The sequence below is a fragment of the Lepidochelys kempii genome, chromosome 19 (genome assembly GCF_965140265.1).
Source record: "Lepidochelys kempii isolate rLepKem1 chromosome 19, rLepKem1.hap2, whole genome shotgun sequence".
Lineage (NCBI taxonomy): Eukaryota > Metazoa > Chordata > Testudines > Cheloniidae > Lepidochelys > Lepidochelys kempii.
The window spans coordinates 7,278,686-7,304,893 of NC_133274.1; the positions used below are offsets into that span (position 1 = coordinate 7,278,686).

General features: G+C 48.2%; 3 protein-coding genes across 10 annotated transcripts in view; 2 read left to right on the forward strand and 1 right to left on the reverse strand.

Annotated features, from left to right (window-relative positions):
* Positions 1-9,891, reverse strand: AK2 (adenylate kinase 2). Of its 3 annotated transcripts, none has more exons than XM_073318050.1 (7): positions 9,744-9,890; positions 8,319-8,444; positions 5,608-5,718; positions 5,382-5,476; positions 4,583-4,655; positions 2,784-2,979; positions 1-812 (listed from the first exon to the last, which is right to left on the reverse strand). In XM_073318050.1, exons 1-7 carry the CDS (start codon positions 9,831-9,833, stop codon positions 802-804), a joined length of 702 nt encoding a protein of 233 aa, XP_073174151.1. In that variant the 5' UTR covers positions 9,834-9,890; the 3' UTR covers positions 1-801. The 3 variants fall into 3 exon arrangements, with proteins under 3 accessions (XP_073174151.1, XP_073174152.1, XP_073174150.1); XM_073318051.1 differs by having other exon boundaries at positions 1-817; positions 9,744-9,889; XM_073318049.1 differs by lacking the exon at positions 1-812 and having other exon boundaries at positions 824-2,979; positions 9,744-9,891.
* NDUFS5 (NADH:ubiquinone oxidoreductase subunit S5) overlaps positions 1-26,208 on the forward strand; it is a 93,131-nt gene that overhangs the window by 45,560 nt on the left and 21,363 nt on the right. The gene's annotated exons all lie outside the window — the stretch shown is intronic.
* The window catches only part of AZIN2 (antizyme inhibitor 2), a 23,449-nt gene continuing 5,884 nt past the window's right edge, over positions 8,644-26,208 (forward strand). For 2 of the 6 annotated variants that reach the window (XM_073318046.1, XM_073318048.1), the window contains exons 1-7: positions 8,644-9,140; positions 10,984-11,073; positions 18,430-18,544; positions 21,637-21,806; positions 23,635-23,808; positions 24,841-25,013; positions 25,287-25,421. In XM_073318046.1, the coding sequence (XP_073174147.1) occupies positions 21,708-21,806; positions 23,635-23,808; positions 24,841-25,013; positions 25,287-25,421 (581 nt within the window). In that variant the 5' untranslated portion in view covers positions 8,644-9,140; positions 10,984-11,073; positions 18,430-18,544; positions 21,637-21,707. Of the gene's footprint in view, positions 9,141-10,983; positions 11,074-18,101; positions 18,187-18,429; positions 18,545-21,636; positions 21,807-23,634; positions 23,809-24,840; positions 25,014-25,286; positions 25,422-26,208 lie in introns of those variants that run through there. The other 4 variants (XM_073318045.1, XM_073318042.1, XM_073318044.1 and 1 more) reach the window with 4 other exon arrangements.

Here is a 26,208-nt window from a genome sequence, read left to right on the forward strand (position 1 = left end):
CAAATTGTAAAGTATGTTTTATTGATTCAGAGATTAAACAAGGCAGCATTTGGTTTGTAAAAAGAGGCAAAAAATCCAATTCACTGTCGCTTCCACAGTCAAGTGGGAGAGGGGTAAAATCCTATGTATTTCGTCATTATTTTAGGAAGTTCAGCTTTTCCAAGATCAGAAAGATGGAAGGCTTGGGCTCGAGTTCAGGTCCCTGATGGCATCACACAGGAGCAGAAAGCTCCTCAGACCACCTTTGCCTTGTTTTAGAAAGGCCAAAATATCCAGGAAACGAGGGAAGTACAATTTAGTCAGCTATTTTCTCCATTACAGAAGTCATTTCACATATTCATTTTGGTCCTACAATAGGGGAATTAAGTTGAGGAAGCAGAAAAACAAATTCTACAATGACCTTAGAGAAAAAAGAAACCATGCAGAGCTACCAAGCAATGGCAGTACCAGGAATCCCATTTGGAAGCTTGAAATTGCACCAAGTCCAACACTCATCGCAGGGCAAAGGCTCAACGGTCTGATCTTTGGCACAGAAATCCATTTTCATACAATACAATGTGTTCTTCCTCCCCAAACACTTGTCTCTCTCTCTTTTTTTTTTTTTTAAATTAAAGAAGATCAATCTCCTCTTGAACATGATTCTGATGAGAAACAAACCACTCTGCCTTCTCCTTCTTCCCCTCCTTTCCTCTGATCAGCCGTGACCCCCACCACCATCCCTCCCAGCCCTCCCTTTCTCCCAAGGGGAAAGGATGGAGTGAGCTGATGGAGCATGCAGCCTTTGGTGGTGTCTTGTCTGGCCTATGGAGTCACTGAGCTGGAATAAATGGGAAACAAAAAAACAAAACACAAAACAGATTTAAGGAATAAAAACCAAACAATCATGGTTAACAGCAGAATGAGGCTGACGTGTAGGACAGATGCAGCTCACACATGGGGGTGGGATGCGCTGTTTCCCAAATCCAGGCGATTTAGTGGGAATCTTCCATTAGATTATTGCTACATGGGCTCCCCTTCTCAAGAGATTCAAGTACACTCAAGGGGCAGTTTTTGTTATTCTAGGCAAACAATTACGCAGTAGTGGCTCCAACAGACACTCAATTCCATGGCTGTCTATACCCAGTCTTCTTACGTTCCTGAACTAACTGAAAGCCGATAGGAGCTGCCACCAGAGCACCTGCACCCAGCACCCCACTAGCAGCACAACCACAGAGTCTCTGTTGTGGTGAGGCAAGAGGAAATACCACTGCAAGACAGTGGAAGCTGGGGAAGACCCAAACAGAGCAACAGATTCTAAACTTCTGTTTTCCCTCCACGCCCCTTTCCATGCAGTCACATGATTTCAGAGAGAGTAGCAGTGACAAGACCGCTTTCAGTTTCTGGGGCTATTTACAGATTTTTGAAAGGGGGAAGGGATGGCTGTACTTCACTGGAAGGGAAGTTGAGGAGCAGAGTGTGATTAACAGTAAATCATGAACTAAAGGAGAGAAGAATCCCTCCTGGCTGACCCTCAAACTGAATGGGCCAGTCGCTCAGGCAGCTCAGCATACAGACTCCACATCTCCTGTACACAATGAGATTACACAGCCTATTACACCAAATCAGCAAAATACACTGAAGGTTAAAGGACACTCAGCTTCATTTGGGCCAATAAGCATTTATGCCAGAAGTTTCCACATACTGTTGAGATTTCCACACAGAACAGAGTTTGTTCCTTTCATACCAGCCTTGTTTTTACTGTGAGGGCAGCATGACCTCTGTCACGTTAAAATCAACATCAGGCAGCCCAGGTTTCAGCACGAGCACTTCGGCTTGCTTGAGAACCTCAAGTGCATTTCCATGATATCATAAGGAAGGTCAGAAGGGCTCAAGGACACTCAAAGCTTTTATCACACACTCCTTGAAGAATGACTTGTTTGGAAACCTTGAGAAAACCTTGAGAAAACTACACTAAGGGCTTGCTACATCATCTCCTGTGATTAGGGGATGAGGAGACAGCGGAATCCACAGAATTTGCTTACCTTCCCACTCCCTTTCCAAAGGGGAGTCTCCTACGGCCTACACTCACCTTCCCCCTTTAGAGTCAAACCAACTGGGATCCAGATTCCCCTCCAAGAAAACTAGGCTGGTTACAGTATTGCTCACACAGTATAAAATAATCAGACATGTACCACAGGGTAAAGGCTTGTGTTCTAAAATGGTACTAAGCAGCACATTCTCCACTCACACATTTTGCATTCATTCCTCCTCCCACACAGACGAGGCTCACTTCCTGCAAGCAGGCAGAGCGTTTTATTTTCCCACAGCCGTACGGTGAAGCATGAAAGACAGCACTGACCTGTGTATTGCAAGCTTCCCACCCCCGAGATCAGCCATGACCTCTAGTACTCCTGCTAGTCCCAAACTGGGTCCCAGCCAAACAGACTGAACAGTGAAAAGTCAGCTGTTTTCCCATTAACTAGGACTCTTTAGAAGAAACCAAACTTTCACTTTTGACCCGTAAACATGTTGTTAGCAGCAAATGGCCGGTACATTAGCTCACTGCGCCCCCTACAGGCTATATTCTCTCTCACACAGGTATACAGAAACATACCAGCATGTTCACATAGGCCAGAAAAATAGACCAGCAACTGCTTGTTTAATGGACACTTTGCCCAGCCTCCTCTCAGGCTGTCATCCCCCCTCCTTCCGCTCTCTAATTGGCCTTTCCTCCCCCTGACCCCACAGGAAAAGGGAGTGCGCTGCACTAGCTGAGCCCTAAACAAACATAACCAGGTCTTTACATGTGGCTTTTGAGAAGGCTGCCAAGATGCTGGCATACACCACGTCGGGGGACTGGGAGGCATCTATGGCCGTATGGATCCCTCGTTTGGTGTAGAAGTCTACCAGCGGGGTGGTCTGCGTGTGGTAGGACTTCAGACGAGTTTTCAAAGCCACTTCGGTATCGTCAGAACGGCGGATCAAGGGCTCCCCAGTGGCCTGAAAAAAGAAGACGACAGTGAACAGGCCAAATCTGCAGCTTGTTACAGCCCAGCAGAGCCCTCCCCTCCATCAAACTCATCTCTAGTCAAATGGAGGTGACAACATGTGAAGACAGGGCAATAAAAGCTTGGTTATTGGTCTGACATTGAATTGAAGAAAGAAAAGGAGTACTTGTGGCACCTTAGAGACTAACCAATTTATTTGAGCATAAGCTTTCGTGAGTTACAGCTCACTTCGTCGGATGCATACTGTGGAAAGTACAGAAGATCTTTTTATACACACAAACCATGAAAAAAATGGGTATTTACCACTACGAAAGGTTTTCCTCTCCCCCTCACCCCACTCTCCTGCTGGTAATAGCTTATCTAAAGTGATCACTCTCCTTACAATGTGTATGAAAATCAAGGTGGGCCATTTCCAGCACAAATCCAGGGTTTAACAAGAACGTCTGGGGGGGAGAGGGGGAGGAAAAAACAAGGGGAAATAGGCTTGAATAGAGACTGGGAGTGGCTAAGTCATTATGCAAGGTAACCTAAGTTAATTGTATCCAATTTGCAAATGAATTCCAATTCAACAGTCTCTCACTGGAGTCTGGATTTGAAGTTTTTCTGTTGTAATATCGCAATTTTCACGTCTGTAATCGCGTGACCAGAGAGATTGAAGTGTTCTCCGACTGGTTTATGAATAATTCTTGACATCTGATTTGTGTCTATTTATTCTTTTATGTAGAGACTGTCCAGTTTGACCAATGTACATGGCAAAGGGGCACTGCTGGCACATGATGGCCTAATGTCAGGGGACACCATCACAGGGCCTAATAACATCAGTCCCACTATCAGAGGCTCGTTCACCTGCACATCCACCAATGTGATATATGCCATCATGGGCCAGCAATGCCCCTCTGCCATGTACATTGGTCAAACTGGACAGTCTCTACGTAAAAGAATGAATGGACAGAAATCAGATGTCAAGAATTATAACATTCATAGACCAGTCGGAGAACACTTCAATCTCTCACGTCTGTAATCGTGTGACCAGAAAGTTGCGATATTACAACAGAAAAACTTCAAATCCAGACTCCAGCGAGAGACTGCTGAATTGGAATTCATTTGCAAATTGGATACAATTAACTTAGGCTTGAATAGAGACTGGGAGTGGCTAAGTCATTATGCAAGGTAACCTATTTCCCCCTTGTTTTCTCCTACCCCCCCAGACGTTCTTGTTAAACCCTGGATTTGTGCTGGAAATGGCCCACCTTGATTTTCATACCCATTGTAAGGAGAGTGATCACTTTAGATAAGCTATTACCAGCAGGAGAGTGGGGTGAGGGGGAGAGAGAACCTTTCGTAGTGGTAAACACCCATTTTTTTCATGGTTTGTGTGTATAAAAAGATCTTCTGTACTTTCCACGGCATGCACCCGACGAAGTGAGCTGCAGCTCGCGAAAGCTCATGCTCAAATAACTTGGTTAGTCTCTGAGGTGCCACAAGTCCTCCTGTTCTTTCTGCGAACACGGACTAACACGGCTGCGACTCTGAAACCTGCCACTGAAGTTCATTTAAATAAGATCTCAGGGGAAATGTGTCAGTAGCTCACATACATCGTCCTTCATGTGCTCTTTAGGGGGGTTGAACTCCTCATGGTAAGAGCGGCCACTTGCTGGGTGGATCAGCCTAAAACCGAAAACAAGGGTCAGCAAAATACCTCTGCACTCATGATAGGAGGACAAACACACACCAGTCAGCATGGGAAACATCCACAGCAACACAGATGTTTGTCGTTCTATCAATAAATTTGCTCGAGTCAATTCAATCAAGCAGCTCTTCAGGGAGCTGAGGAAAAGAAGCTGTACTGGGGGGGAGTGGAGGAGTATTTTGTCCAGGAGTGAGGGAGGAATCTTCTGGAAATCCAGATTTTAAAGGGCTAGGTGATGTAATGGAGAACTTCTGCTGGACCTAAACGGTCAAGTCTGATCCAGGACAAGGATGTTTGGTTGCACTTCATCTTGCAGGGTAATACAATGAAGCAGTGATAATACCAGAGAAGACACAGCATAAGGCATTAGCATTTCACATTTCTCCTTCATGCTTAGTCATATCACCAACCACTATCCGTGGCACAAACGGACAGACTCTGTTCAAGGAAGGACCAGGATGGGAATAGCAAGGCATGCTCCAGGTCAGCATTGAGGTGTGACAGCAGAACCGTGTATGTGTGTGGAGCAAAGACTGAAATAGCAAAGGCTGAAGCAGGCCAGGATTGAGGTGCTGTGACAAAGCTGGCTCCACCCAGTGCTAAAACTGTCCCAGGAATCAAAATTCACTACTTTCTCCCAAAGCATAGGGAAAACAATAAGAAAAATGGACCTGGCCTATGTGTGGAGGAAGGAGAATTATTACCGTCCAGTGATCCTCCGGATGAGTAAGGAGTCAGCAATGCTGAATTCAATCACAGAATCTAGCTTCTCACTTCTCTTCTCCATGAGCTCATCCAGCTGTAATAGAAAACATTCCCCTTAAGTACACAGATTCTCTGTTGCAGTGTGAGTACCGACATAATCAAGTCTCTAGAGACATGGCTGGGGGTAACAAGAGCTACTGAGCTAGAGGATTTGAGGTCACGTACCATCTCCGCCTGCTTCACTGTGCGAGGGAAACCATCCAGCAGGAAGCCATTTTTGCAGGGAGGAGTCTGCAGGTTTTTCTCAATGAGTTCCACCACCATCTCATCACTCACCTTAGAAGAAAGTCATAGACACCTCATTAAAAACAGTAAATAGACCAGATTAGTCCATCACTGTCCTATCTTAAGCATGATAGACCATAGGGTGCCTCATTTACATCCCTAAAATTCAGTTGACTTCACCAAACATTGTCTTCACACCTGCTAGCCACGGAATATACCCATCCGAGCCTAGGGTTCATGAGTACCTAGTCTGCACCTGCTCCTAAGTGCAACAAAACCAAGGCAATAGCAATGTTAACCATGGGTATGCGTAATATAATTGAATGCCAAGTATTGTTAATACAATGCAAAATCTGCAAGTTGAAACACATCCTAGTCAGGAAGCAAAGGTTCTCTTTTGCTACGTGTGTGTATGTAACATGTAGATAACAAGACATACATTTAACAGGCTCAATGAGCACAAATAATACACGCCACAATGTGGGCCAGTGAACAGCATTATGAGATTCTTAACTTGTGCATTCGCTGATTGTGGGATAGATTCCACAGACCCTACTGGCAGGAGTCAAACACTAAAACACAGATTAAGGATTTTTTTTTTAATTTTGATTATTAAAAAGGTGCTGAGAAATGCACAATTTCACAGTTTCCCCTGTAGAGACAGACAGGCCCCATTCCTGCAAAGTTACATACAAGTTTAACTTTAGGCACATGAATAGCCCCGTTGACTTTAACTGACGTGCTTCAAGTTAAGAACATATAGGTAGGTATATATGTATATATGTATATAACAAGTATAGGTGCTTGCAGCATCTGGGCCTTGCTTGGCTTCCTCATATTCCAATCTGAACATAAGATTGGAATGAAGTTGACTGTGGAAGACACCAATTCAGACTAGTGTCCAAATGTTATTGGTTTAAACCTAAAATAACTCCCCATTGACTTCAGTGAAGTTACTCCTGATTTATGCTACTGTAGCCTAGCAGAATCTGGTCCTCAGGTAGGCTAGGGTATGTATACACATCAACTAGAAACCCATGGCTGGTCCATTCCAGCTGACTCAGGCTTGCAGGGCTTGGGCTGCAAGGCTGTTTCATTGCTGAATAGACTTCTGAACTCAGGCTTGAGCCGGGGCTCTAGGACCCTGCAAGGTGGGAAGGTCCCAGAGCTTGGCGAGCCCAAAGTCTACAGAGCAATGAAACAGCCCCAAAGCCTGATCCCAAGACAGCTGGCCCGGGCCAGCCGCAGGGTTTTCTCTGCTGTGTAGATGTACCATTAGAGGCAAGAGCCATAAAATGAATGATACAATAAAAGCTGGGTGGTTTGGCTGGAATTTAAGGTTATTTCCATGATTCTGTGGCTGATGCAACCCTTCTTTTACGGGAAAGCTACGTTATTTTAAAAAAACTAAACACAGTCCAAGAATGGGCTTTGGGAATTGCTGTACTTCCACTAAACTAAGTTATCTTAAAGCCAGAATATGCTAATACAATATATTGCCAATGCAGTGTAGTGTTTCCAGGAACACACACATTAAAGATAACAGCCAGTCTTTCTAGATAGTGCTCCTATCTTCCATAACCAGTTGTGATATGGCAGGCTCATTGATGCAATGCAAGCTCCACGTGAAGGGATGACGATAAGCAGTCTCCCTGTGCTACCACAAAGCCTTCTGGAGGAGTTTTCTTAAGAGTACTAAAGCCTGCTATTGGCAAATAGCATAATTCAGTGTAACACACAGGGAAAGAAGAGGAAAGAAAGGGGGGAGACTTGAGGTCTGAACCTGGGTATATAGTTATGCATAAAGGGAGACAAAATGATGCAAGGGATTGAGCACCAGCCTGGGAGTAAGCAGACCTGAGCTCAAACTATTATTTTGAGCTAGTTACTTCACTCCCTGCCTCAGTTTCCCCATTAAGAGCTTTACCCACCTTGACAAAATGCATTGAAATCTATGGATGAAACATGCCACAGGTAACAAGTATAGCCATCATCTGGGACTCCAAACCAAGCCATTTTCACACGAAAGAGTTGAATGCCCTCTGTAACTGTGAGGGTAAATGGTCTTAAGGCTTTATTTTCACCTTACAAATTACAGGTGAACCGCAATTATCTGAAGGACTCCGGAGATATATATGAAACCTTCGGATAACTGGAATCTTCACTCTGCAGGGCTTAGGGGCACCATGTGAACAGGAGGCTTAGGAGTGCAGTAGTGATAACACCTGTTCCTGCAACCCCAGAGACATAACCACAGTTTGGAATAACGGAGCATTTATTAGCCAGAAGCTGATTAATCAGGATTTACTCTATGTTCTGTGAAACTAGATAAACCAAAAGGGAAAGCTAAAAGCTAAGAAAACAGGAATTTTAAGGGGGAAAACTCAGATCTATGCAGGATAGGGAGAAGCATCTTTACAGGACATCTTTCCTATGGCCTTACAGGGAAGGTGTGGGGAAATCACACATTTCCCCTGAAACTTGTTTTTAGTTTTCTGGTCTGGATTTGTCATTGGTTCCAGCGTTTCTACATGAAGGACAGCCGTTTGATCACCGCAGGCTTGTATTTTTTTTAAATGCTTTTTTCAGTCCTCTCAATATACCCAGATGATTGGCACTTTCATTAGCAATATCCATCTCACTATACTCACCAGCTTCCCAGCATCCATAGTCTCCTTCAACCTTTTACCCAGCTCCGATCCTGAAGCCACCATGGCCCTCAGCATGTCACCTGTTGCCAGGTGGCAAACACAGTATGTTTCAGCAAGCTTAGGAGCCTATGATGGGAGAAAACAGAATAAAAAATGAATCTGGTGTAACTTCCATGAACAGATCCCATTGATTCTCCACAGGTGAAGTTTTTAATCACAGGAAGTAATTTCACCTCACAGTGATAGAAGCGATATTAAAAAGTTAAAAGGGTTAAAATCCAAACAGGGTTTGGTAACGTCGGTACAAAGAAAATGGTTTTGCAATGAGAAGCAGACAAAATTATTTTAACATGGTCTGGGACCAAACAGCATGAAGGACCAAGGAATTTGCAGTAGCCAAAAGGGGCAGATGAACTAGAAATCAGCGGATGAAAGGGACAGAGAAATTTTATTCCTTCACACGGGTGAGATAATGTCTCAGGCAACCGAAGAGCTAGGGAGAGTTCTAAGGATTCTTACAACAACATGGAGTCTATTGGAAGAGGCCAGGGGATAAAGAAAATGGAGGGGCGGAGCAGGGAAGGCACCAGGAGAAGTGGAGCTGGCTGGCTGTGGGGAGCGGTCACGTCAGGGGGCTGACGGCTGCGAGCAAGGAGGAAGCATGTTTCGGGAGCAGGATTTTGGAGCCAAGAACTCCCGGGGTCTATTTTCAGTTCTGCCCCGGGCAGCTAATTGCTACCGCTCTGCACCCCGGCCTCCTCCTAAACGAGATGCGGAAGATGCTTCTTAACGTCCAGGGGCGCGCGAGGAGAAGCGAAGCTTGTAAGTATTTGCAACGTACTTCGCAGACAAAGGCCAGCTCAATGCTACACATCAGTAGAGGTGGCTAGAACACATCAGAGATTAACATGGGGGGAGAGCCCACTCCCGGGGCCTAGTCCATCCCCCCCGCCGCCCGGGCCGGGCCCGGGGACTCCCGGGGCCTAGTCCCGCCCCCCCGCCGCCCGGGGCCTCCCGGGGCCTAGTCCCGCCCCCCCGCCGCCCGGGGACTCCCGGGGCCTAGTCCCGCCCCCCCGCCGCCCGGGCCGGGCCCGGGGACTCCCGGGGCCTAGTCCCCCCCCCCCCGCCGCCCGGGCCGGGCCCGGGGACTCCCGGGGCCTAGTCCCCCCCCCCCCCGCCGCCCGGGCCGGGCCCGGGGACTCCCGGGGCCTAGTCGTCCCCCCCCCGCCGCCCGGGCCGGGCCCGGGGACTCCCGGGGCCTAGTCGTCCCCCCCCCGCGGACTCCCGGGGCCTAGTCCCCGTCCCCCCCCGGGCGGGGGCCGGGACTCCTGGGTCCGCTGCCCGACTCCACTTGTGACCTTGGCCGCTCCCGACGCGGGGCCCTCCCGGGGATCCCCAGGCCCCGCGCAGCGCCCGGCCCCTCACCTGGGTGCCCTTGCCCGCCCCGGGCGGCCCCAGCAGCACGGCCCGGAGGCTCCGGCCTTCGCCTTCCCGGCTCTGCGCGTCCGGCGCCATCGCCGCGGCCCCCTCCGCCCGGCCCCACACCGCCTGCCCTCCGCGAGCCCGCCCACCCAGCACTCCCATTGGGCCGCTGAGGATCGCCCCGCGCCACGTCTGACTGACTGACACACGGGGTAGCCAATCGCTGCTGCCCAAGGGCGAGGTGGGGGGATGATTGGGCGCATCCGGGCAAGGGGCGGGGCTTATCCGCCACAAAGGCGGCAGGCGGCGGGGGTATAAGGGCGCGGGAAGGTCGTATTGGAAAACCCGGGCGGGCGCAGCGCCCCCTGCTGGGGGGGGGGGGGAGTGTCTCAACCATTGGGCGCGCCAGGACTCCTGGGTTCTATTCTCCCATCTGGGAGAGGAGCAGGCCCCTGGGGGCGCTCAGTGCTGGTTACAGGGCATCCCACTGCGCCCTGCCCAGCCCCTCTCTCTGTAGCAACCACGTTCCCCGGAATCGTTCTTCATCCTGGAAGGCTCATGTTGCACAGCAGAGAGCCCACGTGTAACAAAGCCCTGGCTGGGATGGTTTAGTTGGGGACTGGTCCTGCTTTGAGCAGGGGGTTGCCCTAGATGACCTCCTGAGGTCCCTTCCAACCCTGATGTTCTATGATTCTAAGACGCCCACCCTGGCTAGTGAGGATTTCGCGGTTGTCACTGCTGTACCAGACACGCCATGCTCGCTCGCTGCTTCCTGGAGATAGCCGGGAAAGAACTCACAGTGACCTGTTGCAGAAGCACAGGTGCTGATCACTGTTTCCTCCTCTAGCTCTTAGCAGTACAGGGTGTCCGGCACAGAGTTGGGCAGTTTCACAGACACACACACAACTATTGCGCTGTGTCTTGTCAGAAAAAGATACACTGGGCCTTTGTCAGGAATGCTGGTATGTGATTGAGGAGTAACCGAGCAGCGTGAAAACCAATTCAGTGTGCTGAGGGACAATGAGAAGCCTGTTGGATAGTGTCTGTGTGACCAGTAGGTCGCTCCCCCGCCTTATCTTTCTGTCTGGAGGGCTGCATTAGAAATATAAATGGCACAGGCTGGCACTGGATCTCCTTGGCCACCCTTTGCAGAGAGTGTGCCAAAGGGAATTCCCCAGGAAACGCGCACAGGGGAGCTGCTCCCATTCAGAAGATGGGCTGACCCTTGGAATTATCCTTACAGCAAGGCACAAGGCAGACTGAGAAAAGCCTGTGGTCATTGGATGTCAGTGTGGAGCCTCACTCAGTAGCAGCATCTCCAGGACAGAAGGAGGTAAGGTCTGTTTCCAGCCCCTGTTGGACTCTCCTGCCAGCTCTGAGATTTCACTCCTTGCTGCTGCTCCTGAACGAACCCGGACTGGGATAGATCTCATGTGTGAAACAAGCAGCCACTTTTCCAGTTAGTAGCTCCCATGCCATTCCCTTCTGCCCTGTCACCCTATTGCTCAGGGTTAATGTAACTATGAACAAGCAATCAGGAGTGCCCTACACTTGTCCTTGTGATTGCAACCCTAAACAACACCTCATTACTTCCCCAATACTCATTCCCTGAACCGGTTTGCCTCACACCTTTTACTAGTGTTAACTCATTCCTCCTTTAGAGACATAGTTTTATGTGTGGGGCAAAACAAATACAGTTTTTATTTCTGTGGGTAATTCAGATCCTTCATATGCCCTCCCTGCAGTGAGAGGGGTGTAAACTCTTCACTTAGGCCCCAGTCCTACATGGGCAGACCTCTGTGCCTACATGAAGCTTCACTGAAATCAATGGGGCTCCACACGGCCACAAGGGACCACTGTGTGTATGTTGAGCTTTCAGGATCAGGGCCCTTGAGGGTAAATTATTGAGGGCAAGGACTATGTGTGTGCTCTCTATGTGAAGTGACAGGCACACCTGTGGCCTTATAAATACTGTATTTGCACAACATTTTCCCCTCCAATTTCAAAGGTGGGGAAACCAAGGCAAAAAACTTGCCTAAATCAGCAGCAGAGCTGAGACTAGAACCCAGGAGTCCTAAGTCTCAGGCCTGTGCCTGGTCTACTGGACCATGATGCCTCCATCACCTGTATCTTTTCTGGAAGACTTCACTGCGTGGTTTTCTTCCTCTGCCCTTTTCCCTGCTCTCACTTTATCCCTGAATCTGTTGATTTCTTCTTTTGAACCCTCTCTTTTGCCTTCTATAACAATAACCCCAGGAAACCATGTGCTTCTAACATTCCTTCCCATCTCCTGTTAGCCAAAGCCCTGTGCTTGAGGGTGTCTAGCAGTTGGTAGGATGGCACTTCCCGGGTGTACCCTGCTACATTACTCAGCCCTCTCTGGCTCCCCTCTCAGTAACTGGGGGATAATATTCACCCAAATCTGTAGCATCCTTTGGGGAAGCCCTAGCCTTAACTGGATCTGTGTAGAGAAGTTGTGACAAAAGGAAACACTGTTGCCATCTTGCAACCTGCTGATTCAATACATTCACTCAGCTGCCCATGTATCCCATTTACTGGCATGGGAATGGGAGTTACTGATTATTAAGCATGACTCTTAGCTGCCCAAGCTGCTGTCTGGCTCCAGAAATGGAGGCAAAAGTGGGAGGGTTTACAGGCTATCTCTGAGTAGACAGTACAGACCACAGCTGCATGGTCTCATTGCAGGGATTTGCAGGGTAGAAGGGCTCACCCAGCTGTGTAGACTTTGTGTATGCAACTCCCACAGCACAGGGCTCCTGTTCCCATTGGACTCCACAGGACTTTTGCTATCATCTCCAAAGGGAGCAAGATGGGGCCCTGTGAGAGGAATGTGCTCCTGCTGGGGCTAGGATCTAGGCCCAGCTTGGGGAAGGGAAGTGAAATCCTCTTTTTGGTGGACTCACTCCTTGACTGTACAAAGTCACCCTTAACTGACAGCGATCATTTAAAGAGCAGGCGAGAGGGAGTGTGACTGGAAGTCTCAGTTTAAAGTCTTGGCTGTAGAAGGATTTGGTTTGCTGGTTTGACTGTTGTCAGAATTGCCTGGATGAAGACTTCAAGCTACTGAGGGATTGGTCCCATCCCTGGCTGCACCTCACTTGACCTGCCACTGTGGAGTCATCAGTAGCCACGGGAACCAGCATTGGGGTGCAAGGACTGGTCACCCCTGATGAGAGCTGGGTTTTGCAGACTGCAAAGGAATCCTCCCTCCTCTCGGTGTCAGGATGGCAGTGGCTGAATCTGAATCCAGATTTGGCTGCAACCAGAGAGGGTTGTTTGTAGCCGTCTTGAACCTTTGGATCAGCATGAGCTGTCAAGAGAGGATGCCTGCAGAGACAGCAGTGAGCCCTGGAGGAGAGAGAACGCAATTAGGAAATTCAGGCCTGGAAGTGCAGAGGCCAGTGTCTCCCTGCAAGGCCCTGTTCTCCCTAGGCTCATAGCCCAATCTTTGCAGGATATTATCAGCAAAGAACTCTCTGCTCTCCTCCTGGCATCTGAGGACAAAGTGTTTTTCAAATCATAGTAACTCCCCACCTGCTAGGGGGAGGTGGTAGGTAACTCTTAGTCCTTGTGCTCACCTGTCTGTCTCCACCTGTTCTCTCTTGTATAATGCTTTTTTGATTGTAAACTCTTTGTGGCAGGAGCTGTCTATTTTGGGGTTTGTACAGCATCTAGCACAATGGGACTCTGATCCATGAGCGTGGTTCCTAGGCGCTAGCATGATACAAATCATACAGACCGGGATTCTAACATCAGGAGAGGGGAATTGTCCTGTCCAAGGTCATGTGGGGAGTCAGCGGCAGAGCCCTGGTTCCCAGGCTTGTGCCTCAAACGTGAAATCTACCCTCTTCTCTGGGGTTTGCCACCCATGAGTGAACCCTAGTTTAATTCTTAGGAATGCCTGTGTATTGCAGACACTAGGTATCCTCTGATCAGCAGGCAGACCCTAGCATGCTCCAGAGGAGCGAATACCCATCTGCCCTGAAGTCAAGAGCTACTGTTCTGGTATTGGAGGTCCTGGCTTTCTGTGACACCCTGGGCTAGAAAGCACCTGGCAGATAAGAAAGCAGCCAAGGAAATGAACAATGACCAGCTGGCTTAGCAGAAACTGGCTCAGAACAGGGAAGGAAAGAGAGCTCTCGCACCTGGGTTCATATGGCCTGTTGCCAAATGGCAATATAACTATAGAGCAATCCTGCCTAGAATATAGCTCTGTGTTATTCAGGATTGCATGGGAACTGAGTAGCCTGCCAGGTGTGGGTGTGTGTGATAATGCCTCTTTCTAAGCATTTTTCTTCTGAGGGGGGCCTGAGCCTTTTCCATGGCCCAGGTAGGCTGTTCTGGCCAGTTTTCTGACACTGAGACAAGAGTGACATCTAGCCCCGTCTGGGCTTGAAGGCAAATGTCACCGCTTTGCAGTGGGCTCATCCTCTTATCCAGAGCAAACCAGCATATGACGGAGCAGACGGCTGCTGATTAATTCCCCACATAAACGGGGCTAATTCAATTAGCTTTCATCTGAAATGTACTCATGAACTGGGTTCCTCCAGAACTAGAAATAACCATGCTCAGGCCCTTAACATTTAGTGCTGCATAAACACGAATGAGCCTGTCAGTTCAGGGTAACTGCACCTGTATTCCTCCTTCGTGGTCCACCAAGGGCAGCCCTTTGAGGCTCCCAGCTCCTCATCCGTCATCTCTCTTGAATAGAGACCCATGTTTCCTTCCCTCCTGTCCAGCCTCCACACTTCGGTGCCTATGCTGTGATATTCCCAGCAAGCCAGACTGTCTGTGCTTAGCTTTCTCTTGGAAGTCTATAGACAGCTGTAAATGCCAACAGGTTACCGAACGCCTCTTTATGAGCAAGCACCTTTATTCTTCAGGTGAAAGCATTACAGAGTAAACGTATTTAAAACAATAAAAGAATCTACCCACATGCTAATAAGATTATCAGCGATCATGACCCCCCCACCCCCAACAAGGCTCTGGTAGGAATCAGTCCTTCAAACCCCACAAAGGGTTTTTTTCTGTGGTTACAAGTTCATAACAGTCTTAGGTTATGTCTGCACTACAGACCTTACAGCAATACCGCTGCAGCCGTGCTGTAAGGTCTCCCATGTAGCTGCTCTATGCTGATGGGAGAGAACTCTCCCGTTGGCATAATTAAAGCACCCCCAATGAGTGCTGGTAGCTGTGTTGGCAGGAAAGCATCTTTGGTCACCCAGGCCTACAATAAGACATAAGCTTTGCATTTAATACAATGGACTCCAAAGATACTTCACTTAATTAAATAAGGTATTTCAAGGATATTGCAGAACATTGCTACATCTGTCACAGAGCCGATCCTCCCAACGTGCCTGGGAGGTAGGGAAATATTTTTATCCCCAGTGGGGAAACTGAGGCATGGAGAGGGGAAGTGTCTTGCCTAGGGCCACACAGTGAGTCAGGGTCAGAACTCTAACTAGAACTTGAGATTCCCTGTCTCTCTAGCCTGTGCTAGACCATGGAGGGAAATGGGCTTCTGCTTTCCTTCCCCCTCATCTGGGATTAAACCACATTCTTGGCTAGAGGGTTTACTATGAAGTGATACAGCCATAAGAACAACCAGACTGGATCAGACAAATGGTCCATCTCACCCAATATCCTGTCTTGTGACAGTGGCTGGTGCCAGAGGCTTCAAAGGGAATGAACAGAGCAGAGCAATTTATCAAGTGATCCATCCCTTGTCGTCCAGTCTCAGCTTCTGGTGGTCAGAGGTTTAGGGACACGCAGACCGTGGGGTTACATCCCTAACCATCTTGGCTAATAGCCATTAATGGACCTATCCTCCATGAACTTACCTAATTCTTATTAGAACCCAGTTGTACTTCTGGCCTTCATAACATCCTATGCCAATGAGTTCCATAGGTGAACAGTGAGTTGTGGAAAGAAGTACTTCTTTATGTTAGTTTTAAACCTGCTGCCTAATAATGTCATTGGGCAAACTCTGGTTCTTATTTTCTATGAAGGGGTAAAGAATACTTCCTTATTCGCTTTCTCCACTCCAGTCATGATTTTATAGACCTTGATGTTATCCCCTATTAGTCATCTCTTTTCTACACTGAACACTCATAGTCTTTTTAATCTCTCCTCATATGGAAGTTGTTCCATCCCCCTCATCATTTTTGTTGCCCTTCTCTGTACTTTTCCCAATCCCAATATATATCTTTTGAGATGGGGCGACCAGAACAGCATGAAAACTCGCACTGTACTTTACAGAAATGAAAAGACGCAGACCTTGCCACAAAAAGCTTACAGTTTCAATGAGACCATCTCAGGAATGACCACAACAGCTGAAAGACAGGGAGGTGATTGCTGAGCCAGTGCTCCTTCCAAGTGCAAATAAACAAGATGTGGGACACATGTTATGGATAAAGCTCAGAGGAACCGATTTTTACATTTGAATTGGTGACAACCACGTGGCAGGCAGGTGCTAGCTCTTTTATTTGCCTCTCTCTTTTATTTGCCTCTCTACCACTCATGCTGATTGTTACACTGAACTAGCAGCCCTCGCAGAGACACTTTATACCAGCGCAGACTAAACAGATTACAAAACGCCAACCAAAGCAGGAGCAGAGGAGTCGGGGGTGAGGGAAGGATAGGGGGGAGCCTGTCTAAATGGACTGGCAGGCACAGAGGAGGCAAGAGGGTGGGGATGGTGGGGGAGCCTTTCTTGTGGGGGTTCAGTGAGGAGGACAGCTAGGGTTGCTGGGTGCCCAGTAGCCGCAGTGGAAACGGGGTTGGGAATGGGTGGGGAAGGGACTGTGTTGCTCTGTGCATGTTCCTGGTCCCGCGTGCGAACCAGCTGGAACTTGCTCTGTCCCCCTGCAGAGATCTCAGATTCCCAGCAGCCAAAATCACCCCACCTCCCCCACTACCATCATCAAATCTCAAGCAGGGAGGGAAGTGCGTTATCCTGAAACTCCAGGGAACGCAGAAGAGCTCGTTCACAGTGTGTCCAGGGACTTTTGAGAAACCACTCCAGAGAGGGGAGGCTCCTAAAGCAATATGAGTAGGCCCTACCAAATACATGGTCGTGAATAGCGCGCCACGGACCGTTAAATTCGGTCTTTCTGCCCATGAAATCTGGTCTTTTGTGTGCTTTTACCCTATACTATACAGATTTCACAGGGGAAACCAGCATTTCTCAAACTGGGGTCCTGACCCAAAAGGGAGTTGCGGGGGGGGGGGGTGTCACAGTATTGCCTCCCTTATTTCTGCGCTGCCTTCAGAGCTGGGCGGCCAGAGAACGGCGGCCGTTGGCCAGACACCCAGCTCTGACGGCGGCCCCCCGCCAGCAGCAGCACAGAAGTAGGGGTGACAATACCGGACCAGGCCACCCTCACTTCTGTGCTGCGGCTGGCGGCGGCTCTGCCTTCAGCACTGGGACCTCAGCCAGCAGCCGCTGCTGTCCAGCTGCCCAGCTCTGAAGGCAGCGCCGCTGCCAGCTGCAGCACAGAAGTGAGGGTTGCAGTACCACGACCCCCCCGTACAATAATCTTGCGACCCCCTCCCCCCACAACTCCTTTTTGGGTCAGGACCCTACAGTTACAACACCGTGAAATTTCAGATTTAAATAGCTGAAATCATGAAATTTACTATTTTTAAAATCTCATGACTGTGAAATTGACCAAAATGGACCATGAATTTGGTAGGGCCCTAAATAGGAGCCCTGGAGTCAAGCTGCTGAAATCCACAGCGGTACAGTAAAGCTGTCAGGAGCCCATGGAGTCTCACCCGTCTGGGATGATTCAAGGCATCACCAAAGAAATAACCGTGTTGGTGACTGCCCAGTGTTTAAGCTGCAGGAGGCCTTTGTCCTCCTCCCATCCCCAAAGCCCTCTTTGGCCCTATTCCTCTCCCCACTGGGACTTTCCAGCACCACACAGCTCATGTTATTTCTGCATTACTGCCCAGATGAGTGAGTGGCTTCTTGCCAGGGCTATACTGCATGCCTGCTCGTAAGGCTCTGCTCCAGCAGTCGGGGAGATCAGCTGCCTGTCTGTCAGCGAATCGATAGCTGGGTGCAGAGCAATCAGAGCCTTGTCCTCATGCCCCATAGGCAGCCTGCACACTGCCCCCTCAGCAGACTGGGGCCTGCCCAGCTGCCTGCTTTCAATGGGGATGCCATAGAGAGTGCTTTGTATCCGACTCAGCCAATAGGATTGCTGAGTTTGGTTGCCAAGGCCACGCTTGTGAGTCAGAGGTGGGCGGGAGCTGTGTATATAAGGGGTGGCAGAGCCTCCCCAGGAGGGCAGGTTTAGTTGGTGCTGCTTGCATGGTGTAGGCTTGGGAGTGGAGGAGGAGGAGGAGGAACAACCACCGCTGAAGCCAATTCACTCTCTTGGGAGACCCATGGGCAGAATCCGTTTAAATGCTTTTTAAGGTAACAGAGGAGAGGCAGGTTCCCAGCAAGAGCGGAGGAATCAAGGGTTGGGGGAGCCTTTCTGGGGCAGCTGGACTGGCTGGGAGGAGGTGAGGAGGGGGGTGATGAGGAGGATGGCTGGGTGCCAGGTGGGAGCAGAGGAAACAGAGGCATAGGAATGGTTAGGGAGGGGACTGCTCTGCTGTGTGCGTGTACCTGATCCCTCTTGATAACCTGCTGGAACTTGCACTCTTTCCCCTGTAGAGATCTCGGATCCCCAGCAGCACCTGTGCCTCGGGGAGTTGCAAAAGCTCTGAGTTCACCGGAGAGCCCCCCTGGTATTACACCTAGCCCCCCAGGAAGGAGGCTTTGGAACTCGGTAAGGAAAAAACATCTGGGGAGGGTGGGGGGAGAGAGACAGGGTATACTGCATGTTCTCTTGTATCCAGTTCAGGCTGAGTCAGACAGGGTCTGGTCCTACCTTTATTGCTTATCAGTCCTGTGCCCATGCAGCTCAAGATGATGGGTGGGATGAAGGTCATTGATGTGTTTGGGTGGGAAGAAACCAGAAGAATTCTTGTCCCCTCTAAACTCTCCCTCCCCAGCTGCAAAGTTTCAATAATTTCAATGTATTTGCTCCATTCTCCTGGGAGAGCTTTCTTTGGCTTGCATTATTATTTGCTTGATCCGTTACAAGATAGTGTGTCTTGGGCCTGCAGCTCTTAGATCAGAGTGTGGTTTGCCCCTTCACCCTGCACTAGGAATTGCCCAAGCAAAGCTCTGCAGAGAGTGAGAGAGGCTATGCAGCTCTCAGAAGTAGAGTTTGGGGATTATTTTTATCACTTTAGATAAGGGCGACCGCGTTAACCCAAAAGACACAGGGCTGAAAAGCGAAGGCCCCCCAGAGTCAGAGCTGGGACCAGAAACCAGTTCCTGCAAGCCTTTGTGGTGTCTTAACATCCTTAGATTATTGGCTGGAGTTAATATAAGGCAAGAGATCATTAAGGCTACACAGTTCAGCATTGACATTGGGGGGGAAATATCAGTGTGCATCCTTAACTCTGCCCCCTGTATGTATGCACGATGCCGCAGCTGGCTCTCCAGCTGGCGTAGCTCCATTGAAGTCAAAGGAGCTACGCTGGTTAATACCAGTTAAGGGTCTGGCCTGTCCTGTTTAATTCCATGACTGGCTGGCAAACCATGCGATCTCCTACACAGGTTTTCTAAAGATATTCATGCTGCTGCACCATTTTAGTGGCATGCCTTGGTCTTGGGAAATGTGTGCTTGGGAAATGGGGTCCATGAAACTCATCTCCTGGAAAACTACACCGGGAATCCTGGCATAACACATGGGAGGTGGAGCCCTATATAGGAGAGTATGAGGGGATATGTTCTGGCATACATTGGCAATTTAAGTTTACAGCTAAGTTAGCTTTGTCATTAACTGCACCATTCATTGCCTGGGCATCACCTGAAGGAGGCTGCAAAGACACCATAGAGTCATGGCTGCTGCTGAAACTATTAAACTATGTCCTTTATAGAAGCAAACTTATTCGCTAAAAGGTCTGTTACCTAAGAGGTACTGGCCCATTGCCAATATACAAGAGTAAAACTGAGACACAAAGCTACATGCATGTATCTAAGTAAGTCTGTTGAGAAATGTGATATTGAACCGTGTCTAAGAAGCACAGCAATGTGTGGTCATCTCATTAAAGACTGTTATATGCTATATGTGAAAGAAGGCAACCGTCGAGCTGTGTGCACACTGGTACCTCCTGATCTCTGAGAACTTAACTGTGCAACCTTCATGTTTTCTGAGTGTAGGCTTTTCCTGGGGGAACTTCCCGATTATGGAGTCTATATTTTCCCTGTAAAAAACTAGGATGTTTGTCCAGACATCCAACACACTAGATCTGGCACATCTTTCCCACCTAGTGATAGGAGCCTCCTCTTTTGTGATGTGACCCTTGGGATCTGTGCAGATTTTAGCCTACCCCGTGCACAGTGAAGGAGGCAAGGGCTCATGTGGAACCCTGCCTCAATCATTGCACACACGCACAGGCACACACGCTCCATTTTTTCACAGCGAATTGAAGTTAGCCAGTTTGGCCTTACTTAATGGAGTGTGTTTTACAGGGCCAGCCCACAACATTTTGGCACCTGAGGCAGGGAGCTCAAATGACGCCCCCTCGCTTGGGCCAAAACTTTGAAACTTTGGGTCCGAGTGGCACACCCACCCCCAGTCGAGCTGCCTCCATTCGCCTCATGGTAAGGCCAGCCCTGGTGTTTCAAACTTCACAAAATGTCCTGCACAGAGTGATTCAGACTGCAGCCAGTCCTGACCCACTCACTCAATGGCACAGCTCCTCAGTGTGGGTTATTTCCCGGCAGATTTATAGTTTCTTCCCAATTATTATTTATTTGTATTGCACAAGCACCTAGAAGCTCTAGCCATGGGCCAAGACCACATTGTGCTACAAACACAATATTGTTCTGCCACTAGAGCCGTCTTTTAAAAGCAAATCTTCCAGCTTCTTTTTGTTTTCAATTTGATGGGGAACATGGGGAGTGGTAAGGGTGTGTGTATCCGACTCCAAATAGCTTAACTAATTTTACTCAAACTCCTCTCCCACCCCCCAAAAAAATAATTTCCCAGCAGAGACGAAACTGTTAATTTCAGCTTGAAATGTGAAATTTTATAAGAAACTGAGAACACGGGGCAATCTTAATTAGCCGAGTCACTGCTGTAATAAGTCATCAAAGAGTCTGTGCTATGAGACAGGACTCCGGGCTTGTTCAAACACACAACTTAAATTTAACTTAAATCAGTTTAATTCAACCCAATGCAGCTTTTGTGTGTGGACTTGTATATCTGTTTAAATCTGGTTATATTAGTTTAGCTCGCACCTGTAAAGTTACTGGCACAAGCTAAAGTGATATAAACCCAGTTTAGTGCCATAGAGGAGTACAGTTGGGTGAAATTTTTTGCACAAAATATTTGGGTGGGGATGAAAAATACAGGTCCAGCAAAAGTGAAATGTTTCATGACTTTGTCAATTTCAATGAATTGTTTTGGTTTTAAAAAACATTCTAAAAAACCAAAATGTTTAGAATTGTTTGGTTTGAAATTTTTTGTTTCAAAATCTCCTCTAACTTTAAAAAAAAAAAATCAAACATTTTAAAAATTTTCAAATTCCAAATGAAATGTTTTTGACCCAAAATGATTCTTCAACTTTTTGAAAGTGCCAATGAACTAAAAAAAAAAAAAAAAAATCTGTTACTTGCTCAGCTTTGTCGAGGCGCGTCCGCATACAAAGTTTCAGTGGTTAACTGAATCGGTATAAAATTACACCTTTAGTTACAGCAGTACAAGTTTGTGTGTAGACCAGGCCTTAGAGAAAGTGCCGGATGGGGATGGTCTCTGGGGGTGGACCCAGAAACCCCACTAACACTCTTCCTCCTTCTTTACAGTGTGTTGCATACTTAGAAACTACTTCTACTGAAGGAGGCTTTAGAACTAGCAATTCTCCTAGATCTGGACGATGAGTGGGTACTTGGACGAATCAGACTTTATGATGGTGGAGGAGGGCTTCACCACCAGAGACCTCCTTGAAAATCTCCTCATGGAGGTCTCCCAGACGGTAAGGGGCACTTAGCTTCTATGGGCCCTTCCTTCCCATCCACTGGCCCCGATGTCATGTGGCATCTAACTGTAGGGGGGCTATTTAACTGTCACTCTCCTCTGACGCATAAGGATTTGAGATGCTTTAGTGCAACTTCTCAGCATCTCACAACACTTAACTTCTTCTGGACAGTGAAGCGGGGGCAGAATTTTGTTTTCAATTTTTGTGTGTGCACATCTGTGGGAATGGCTGGCTAGATACTTAACTGGACATATGCACATACAAACACCTGATTTGCATGTGCCTATAAGTTAGCCATATGTGCTTGTGTGCATACATTGGGCTTGCCTATCTTAGTTGGTTTGGGGCCGTTTGTGGCCCAGTCAGCACACAGTTGCAGCCCATGTGACATCCTGATGTCCATACAGGTAGTATGTAGATTGTGTGGATGTGGCCCACGTAATACACAGAGAGTTGCATATGCGGCCCGCAGTGGTAAATAGGTTGAGAACCACTGGTTTAGGGCCAGAGTGGAGGGAACTGGGCAGTGGAATCTTTGTATTGTTGGGGACAGGAGACTTGCATTGCAGAGACCAGGGCTTGAATTCTCAGTTACACTGAAGCCTCTTTATACCACGCTGGAAGTGTGAGGGGGCTTTAAAGTGGATATAAACATAATTTACACCCCTCGCTGCATTGCCACAGTGGTGTCAAAGGGCCTTTGTGTCATTAAGAATCAGGCCCAGGTTTGGGTGATTCCCCCACTAAAATGCACCTTAATGAAAATGCTCCCACTTAAAAATGACCATGGTGACATTGTTGCTAGATAGTTATATAACAGGATGGAAAACGCTTTTGAATTTGCCAGCACTTCTGTGGAATTTCTCGTCCTATTTTTGACCTAATTCGAATATCAGTGTATGGTATGGAAGAAGGTCATATTCCAACTGTTAGTGTTTTAAGGGTTTTCTTGCCTGCTGGGCTTGATAATGGTCTGATCTGGGGAACAGATAGTTATTTGCCAGTGGACTAGGGGAAAAGAAACAAAGGAAAATCACATTTCTAAAAATCTCTTTTTGTCTAAAAATATCTCATCGGTTCCACTTTCCCCCTCTCATGCTTTGTAGGGCTCTTTCCTGGGCTTCATTCTTAGCCCTTTGCTTCTCTTCAAATTAAAAGAGCTGATTTGATTGTGCGTGTGTGTGGCACACCTCAGGGGTGTGCTCCTGCCCGTTCTCACCAGTGGTGGACTGAGTCCCACCCGAATCTTGCTGCAGCTCTGAGAAGACCATATTGAATTCCTAATTGAGGCTTTGTGCTGGTATCCGTCAATCGCAGGTTACCACTAACTGCCCTCAAGCTACACCCCTTTGTGTCATGTAGTTGCCCCACGCGCAGCAGAGCCTACCCCTGCGCTGGGCGTGTTGAAGCAGCTGTGAGCGTGGAGTTCTTTGTCACACTGGGCATTCTGCTGGTGTCTCGATGCAGATGGCGCGTACATCAGCTGGGCGGGGTGTGCACCAGTGGCCGTCAGTTGCAAGACTTGGCTGTTGGGCATCATTTGCAGACTTCACTGATTTCAGTACCAGAAAGATTGAGTCTTAGCAAGCCCCCAAATTGGAGGGACCTTGATCATTGGACATTTAGGGCCTGATTCGCCCCTTCTTTATGCGGGTGTAAATCAGGAGTAACTCCACTGGCATCACTGTGGGGTGAGTGGAGAATCAGGCTCTCAGTTTTGAGTCTGGTGCCTTTGCTGCTCCATGAAGACTCTGCAACGCTCCTTCCTTGCGGGAGGGAGGGGCGCTGAGACCACTGTTTGCTGACTCCAGTCTCTTCCCTCTAGAGCGACAAAGGGGCCTTTTTTGTGGCAGACCTGGGGGACGTAGTGAAGAAACACCTGCACTTCCTGAAGGCCTTGCCCCACGTCAAACCTTTCTACGCTGTTAAGTGCAACAGCAGCAAAGGAGTGGTGCGGACGCTGGCTGAGCTGGGGGCAGGATTTGACTGTGCTAGCAAGGTAGGAACAAGGGGAAAGAACAACAACTCTGGGCCCCAATGTCCCTGGGGTGCGGTGGCTAGATCTGTACCCTGGAAGATGGTGAGGGAACCAGCCAAGGCACGGTATGGCAGCACAAATGTTAAACAAGCTTAGTGCAGATTGCAGAGTCCTAAACTTAGTCTGGAGCTTCCCATGCTGCATTTACATTGGAGGGAGTCTCCCCCTTCCAGCAAAACAGTAATAGTGCATCCTGGAAAGTCTGCTTCCCGCAGTTGGGTGTTCCAAATTCTTTCCTTGTTTTACATGTCTCCTGGGCAACAGAATCCATCTGTAATGAGGCATGTCCTAAGTGTGTTGGTTTTTTCTGGGACATGCTGCCACAGCCCACTCTTATGTGGGTTCAAGGCTGAGTCAGAAGCTCCCTCTTGTCTCATTAACGGGTTTTTTGGGTGGATCAAAGCAAGGCTATTTATTTCTTTGTGATTCAGAGGAACAGGTTGCCAAGGTGGCATGTATTTATATGTCTTAAGAACAAAGCCTAAGGGAAAACAACAAAGCCCGAGAGGCCATGACAATGAACAGAGTTCCACGCAGCCTGAATGCGCTATAAACAACTAGCAGGGGGAGAGATGCTCGTTTCTTCCTCCTAACACCATGTGAAGGATTTTGGCCTAATGGATGAGGGCTAGGTGGCAGTGTTTTTATTACATATCTTGGGGTAATCTGGTCCATCCAGCTTGCCTCCTGCCTTTACAGACCTACCTTCCTTGGTCTTGTGTTTCTAGTGATGTGTTACTGCTATCTCTCGCTCCAGACACACAGTCCACCGTGAGCCCTGTGGGCAAACCCACTTTCTTCATCTGTGTCTGGTTCCTAGGAGAATCCCAGGCCTGAATCCTGGTGAGTTACCCTTGGTGAACCCACAACGTGCATTAGAATGTCCCAGGCCTGGAGCCCTTGATTTCATAACAATTTGTATCCCACAACACTGAGTTCCCCAGGGGCTGATCCATACACCCTGCTAATAATGCTTTTTCTATCTTGTTGCAGACGGAGATTGCATTAGTTCAGAGCATTGGGGTCCCACCTGACAAGATTATCTACACTAACCCCTGCAAACAGATCTCGCAGATCAAATACGCAGCCAGCCACGGGGTGCAGCTGATGGCCTTCGACAATGAAGTAGAGCTCGGGAAAGTGGCAAGGAGCCATCCACATGCCAGGTTTGTATATAAACTCTCTGGGTATGGAAGAAGGAGGCTATTGAGGCTGGAAACAGATGGACCAAAGGTTAGTCTCTCAATCTTCTCTAGAGGGTGAACGTGATGTTTGTTATGGGCAGGACCTTTATGTATTTTCATAGCATGTTCATGTTCCATGTACTAGGGCTGGCTTCAGTAAAGAGTTGGAGAAATCGCATACCTTGGCCTGCATGGTAATTGGGGAGTGGGAGATGAAGAGCTGGGACACCGACCTGGTGTAACTTCATTCCACAGGATGGTTCTGTGCATCGCCACCAACAACCCCAGATCCTCTGCCTGTCTGAGCGTGAAATTTGGTGCCACCCTCAAGTCCTGCAGACACCTACTAGAAACTGCAAAGGAGATGAATGTGGAGATTGTTGGCATCAGGTACAGGGTGGCATCCTCATACCGTGAAGCCTGATTCTCCCTAAACTGACATAAGCACAGCCCCTGAACCCTAACTTTACCTGCACTAAAAGGAGTACTTGTGGCACCTTAGAGACTAACCAATTTATTTGAGCATAAGCTTTCGTGAGGTACAGCTCACTTCATCGGATGCATACTGTGGAAAATACAGAAGATGTTTTTATACACACAGACCATGAAAAAATGGGTGTTTATCACTACAAAAGGTTCTCTTGTAAGGAGAGTGATCACTTTAGATAAGCTGTTACCAGCAGGAGAGTGGGGTGGGGGGAGAAAACCTTTTGTAGTGATAAACACCCATTTTTTCATGGTCTGTGTGTATAAAAACATCTTCTGTATTTTCCACAGTATGCATCCGATGAAGTGAGCTGTAGCTCACGAAAGCTATGCTCAAATAAATTGGTTAGTCTCTAAGGTGCCACAAGTCCTCCTTTTCTTTTTGCGAATACAGACTAACACGGCTGCTACTCTGAAACCTTTACTTGCACTGAACTTCATGGATCTGGGAGGGTCTGTCTGATCACCAAACCTGGGCAAATCAATCCTAGTGCATTCACTGGTGGGATTTCTCCTCTATTTCTTGTCACCAATAGCCCATGAACAGATGGCAGAATTCCACGTTAATTATGACACTCTCCCCTAATTTCTTCAGACAAGGATTTCCGCTTACTGATTGTTTGCAAATTGCAAGTGTTGGACATTCACGCTGTTGGTTGGTTCTCCAAGTCACGTGGTATTGTTTCTGTTC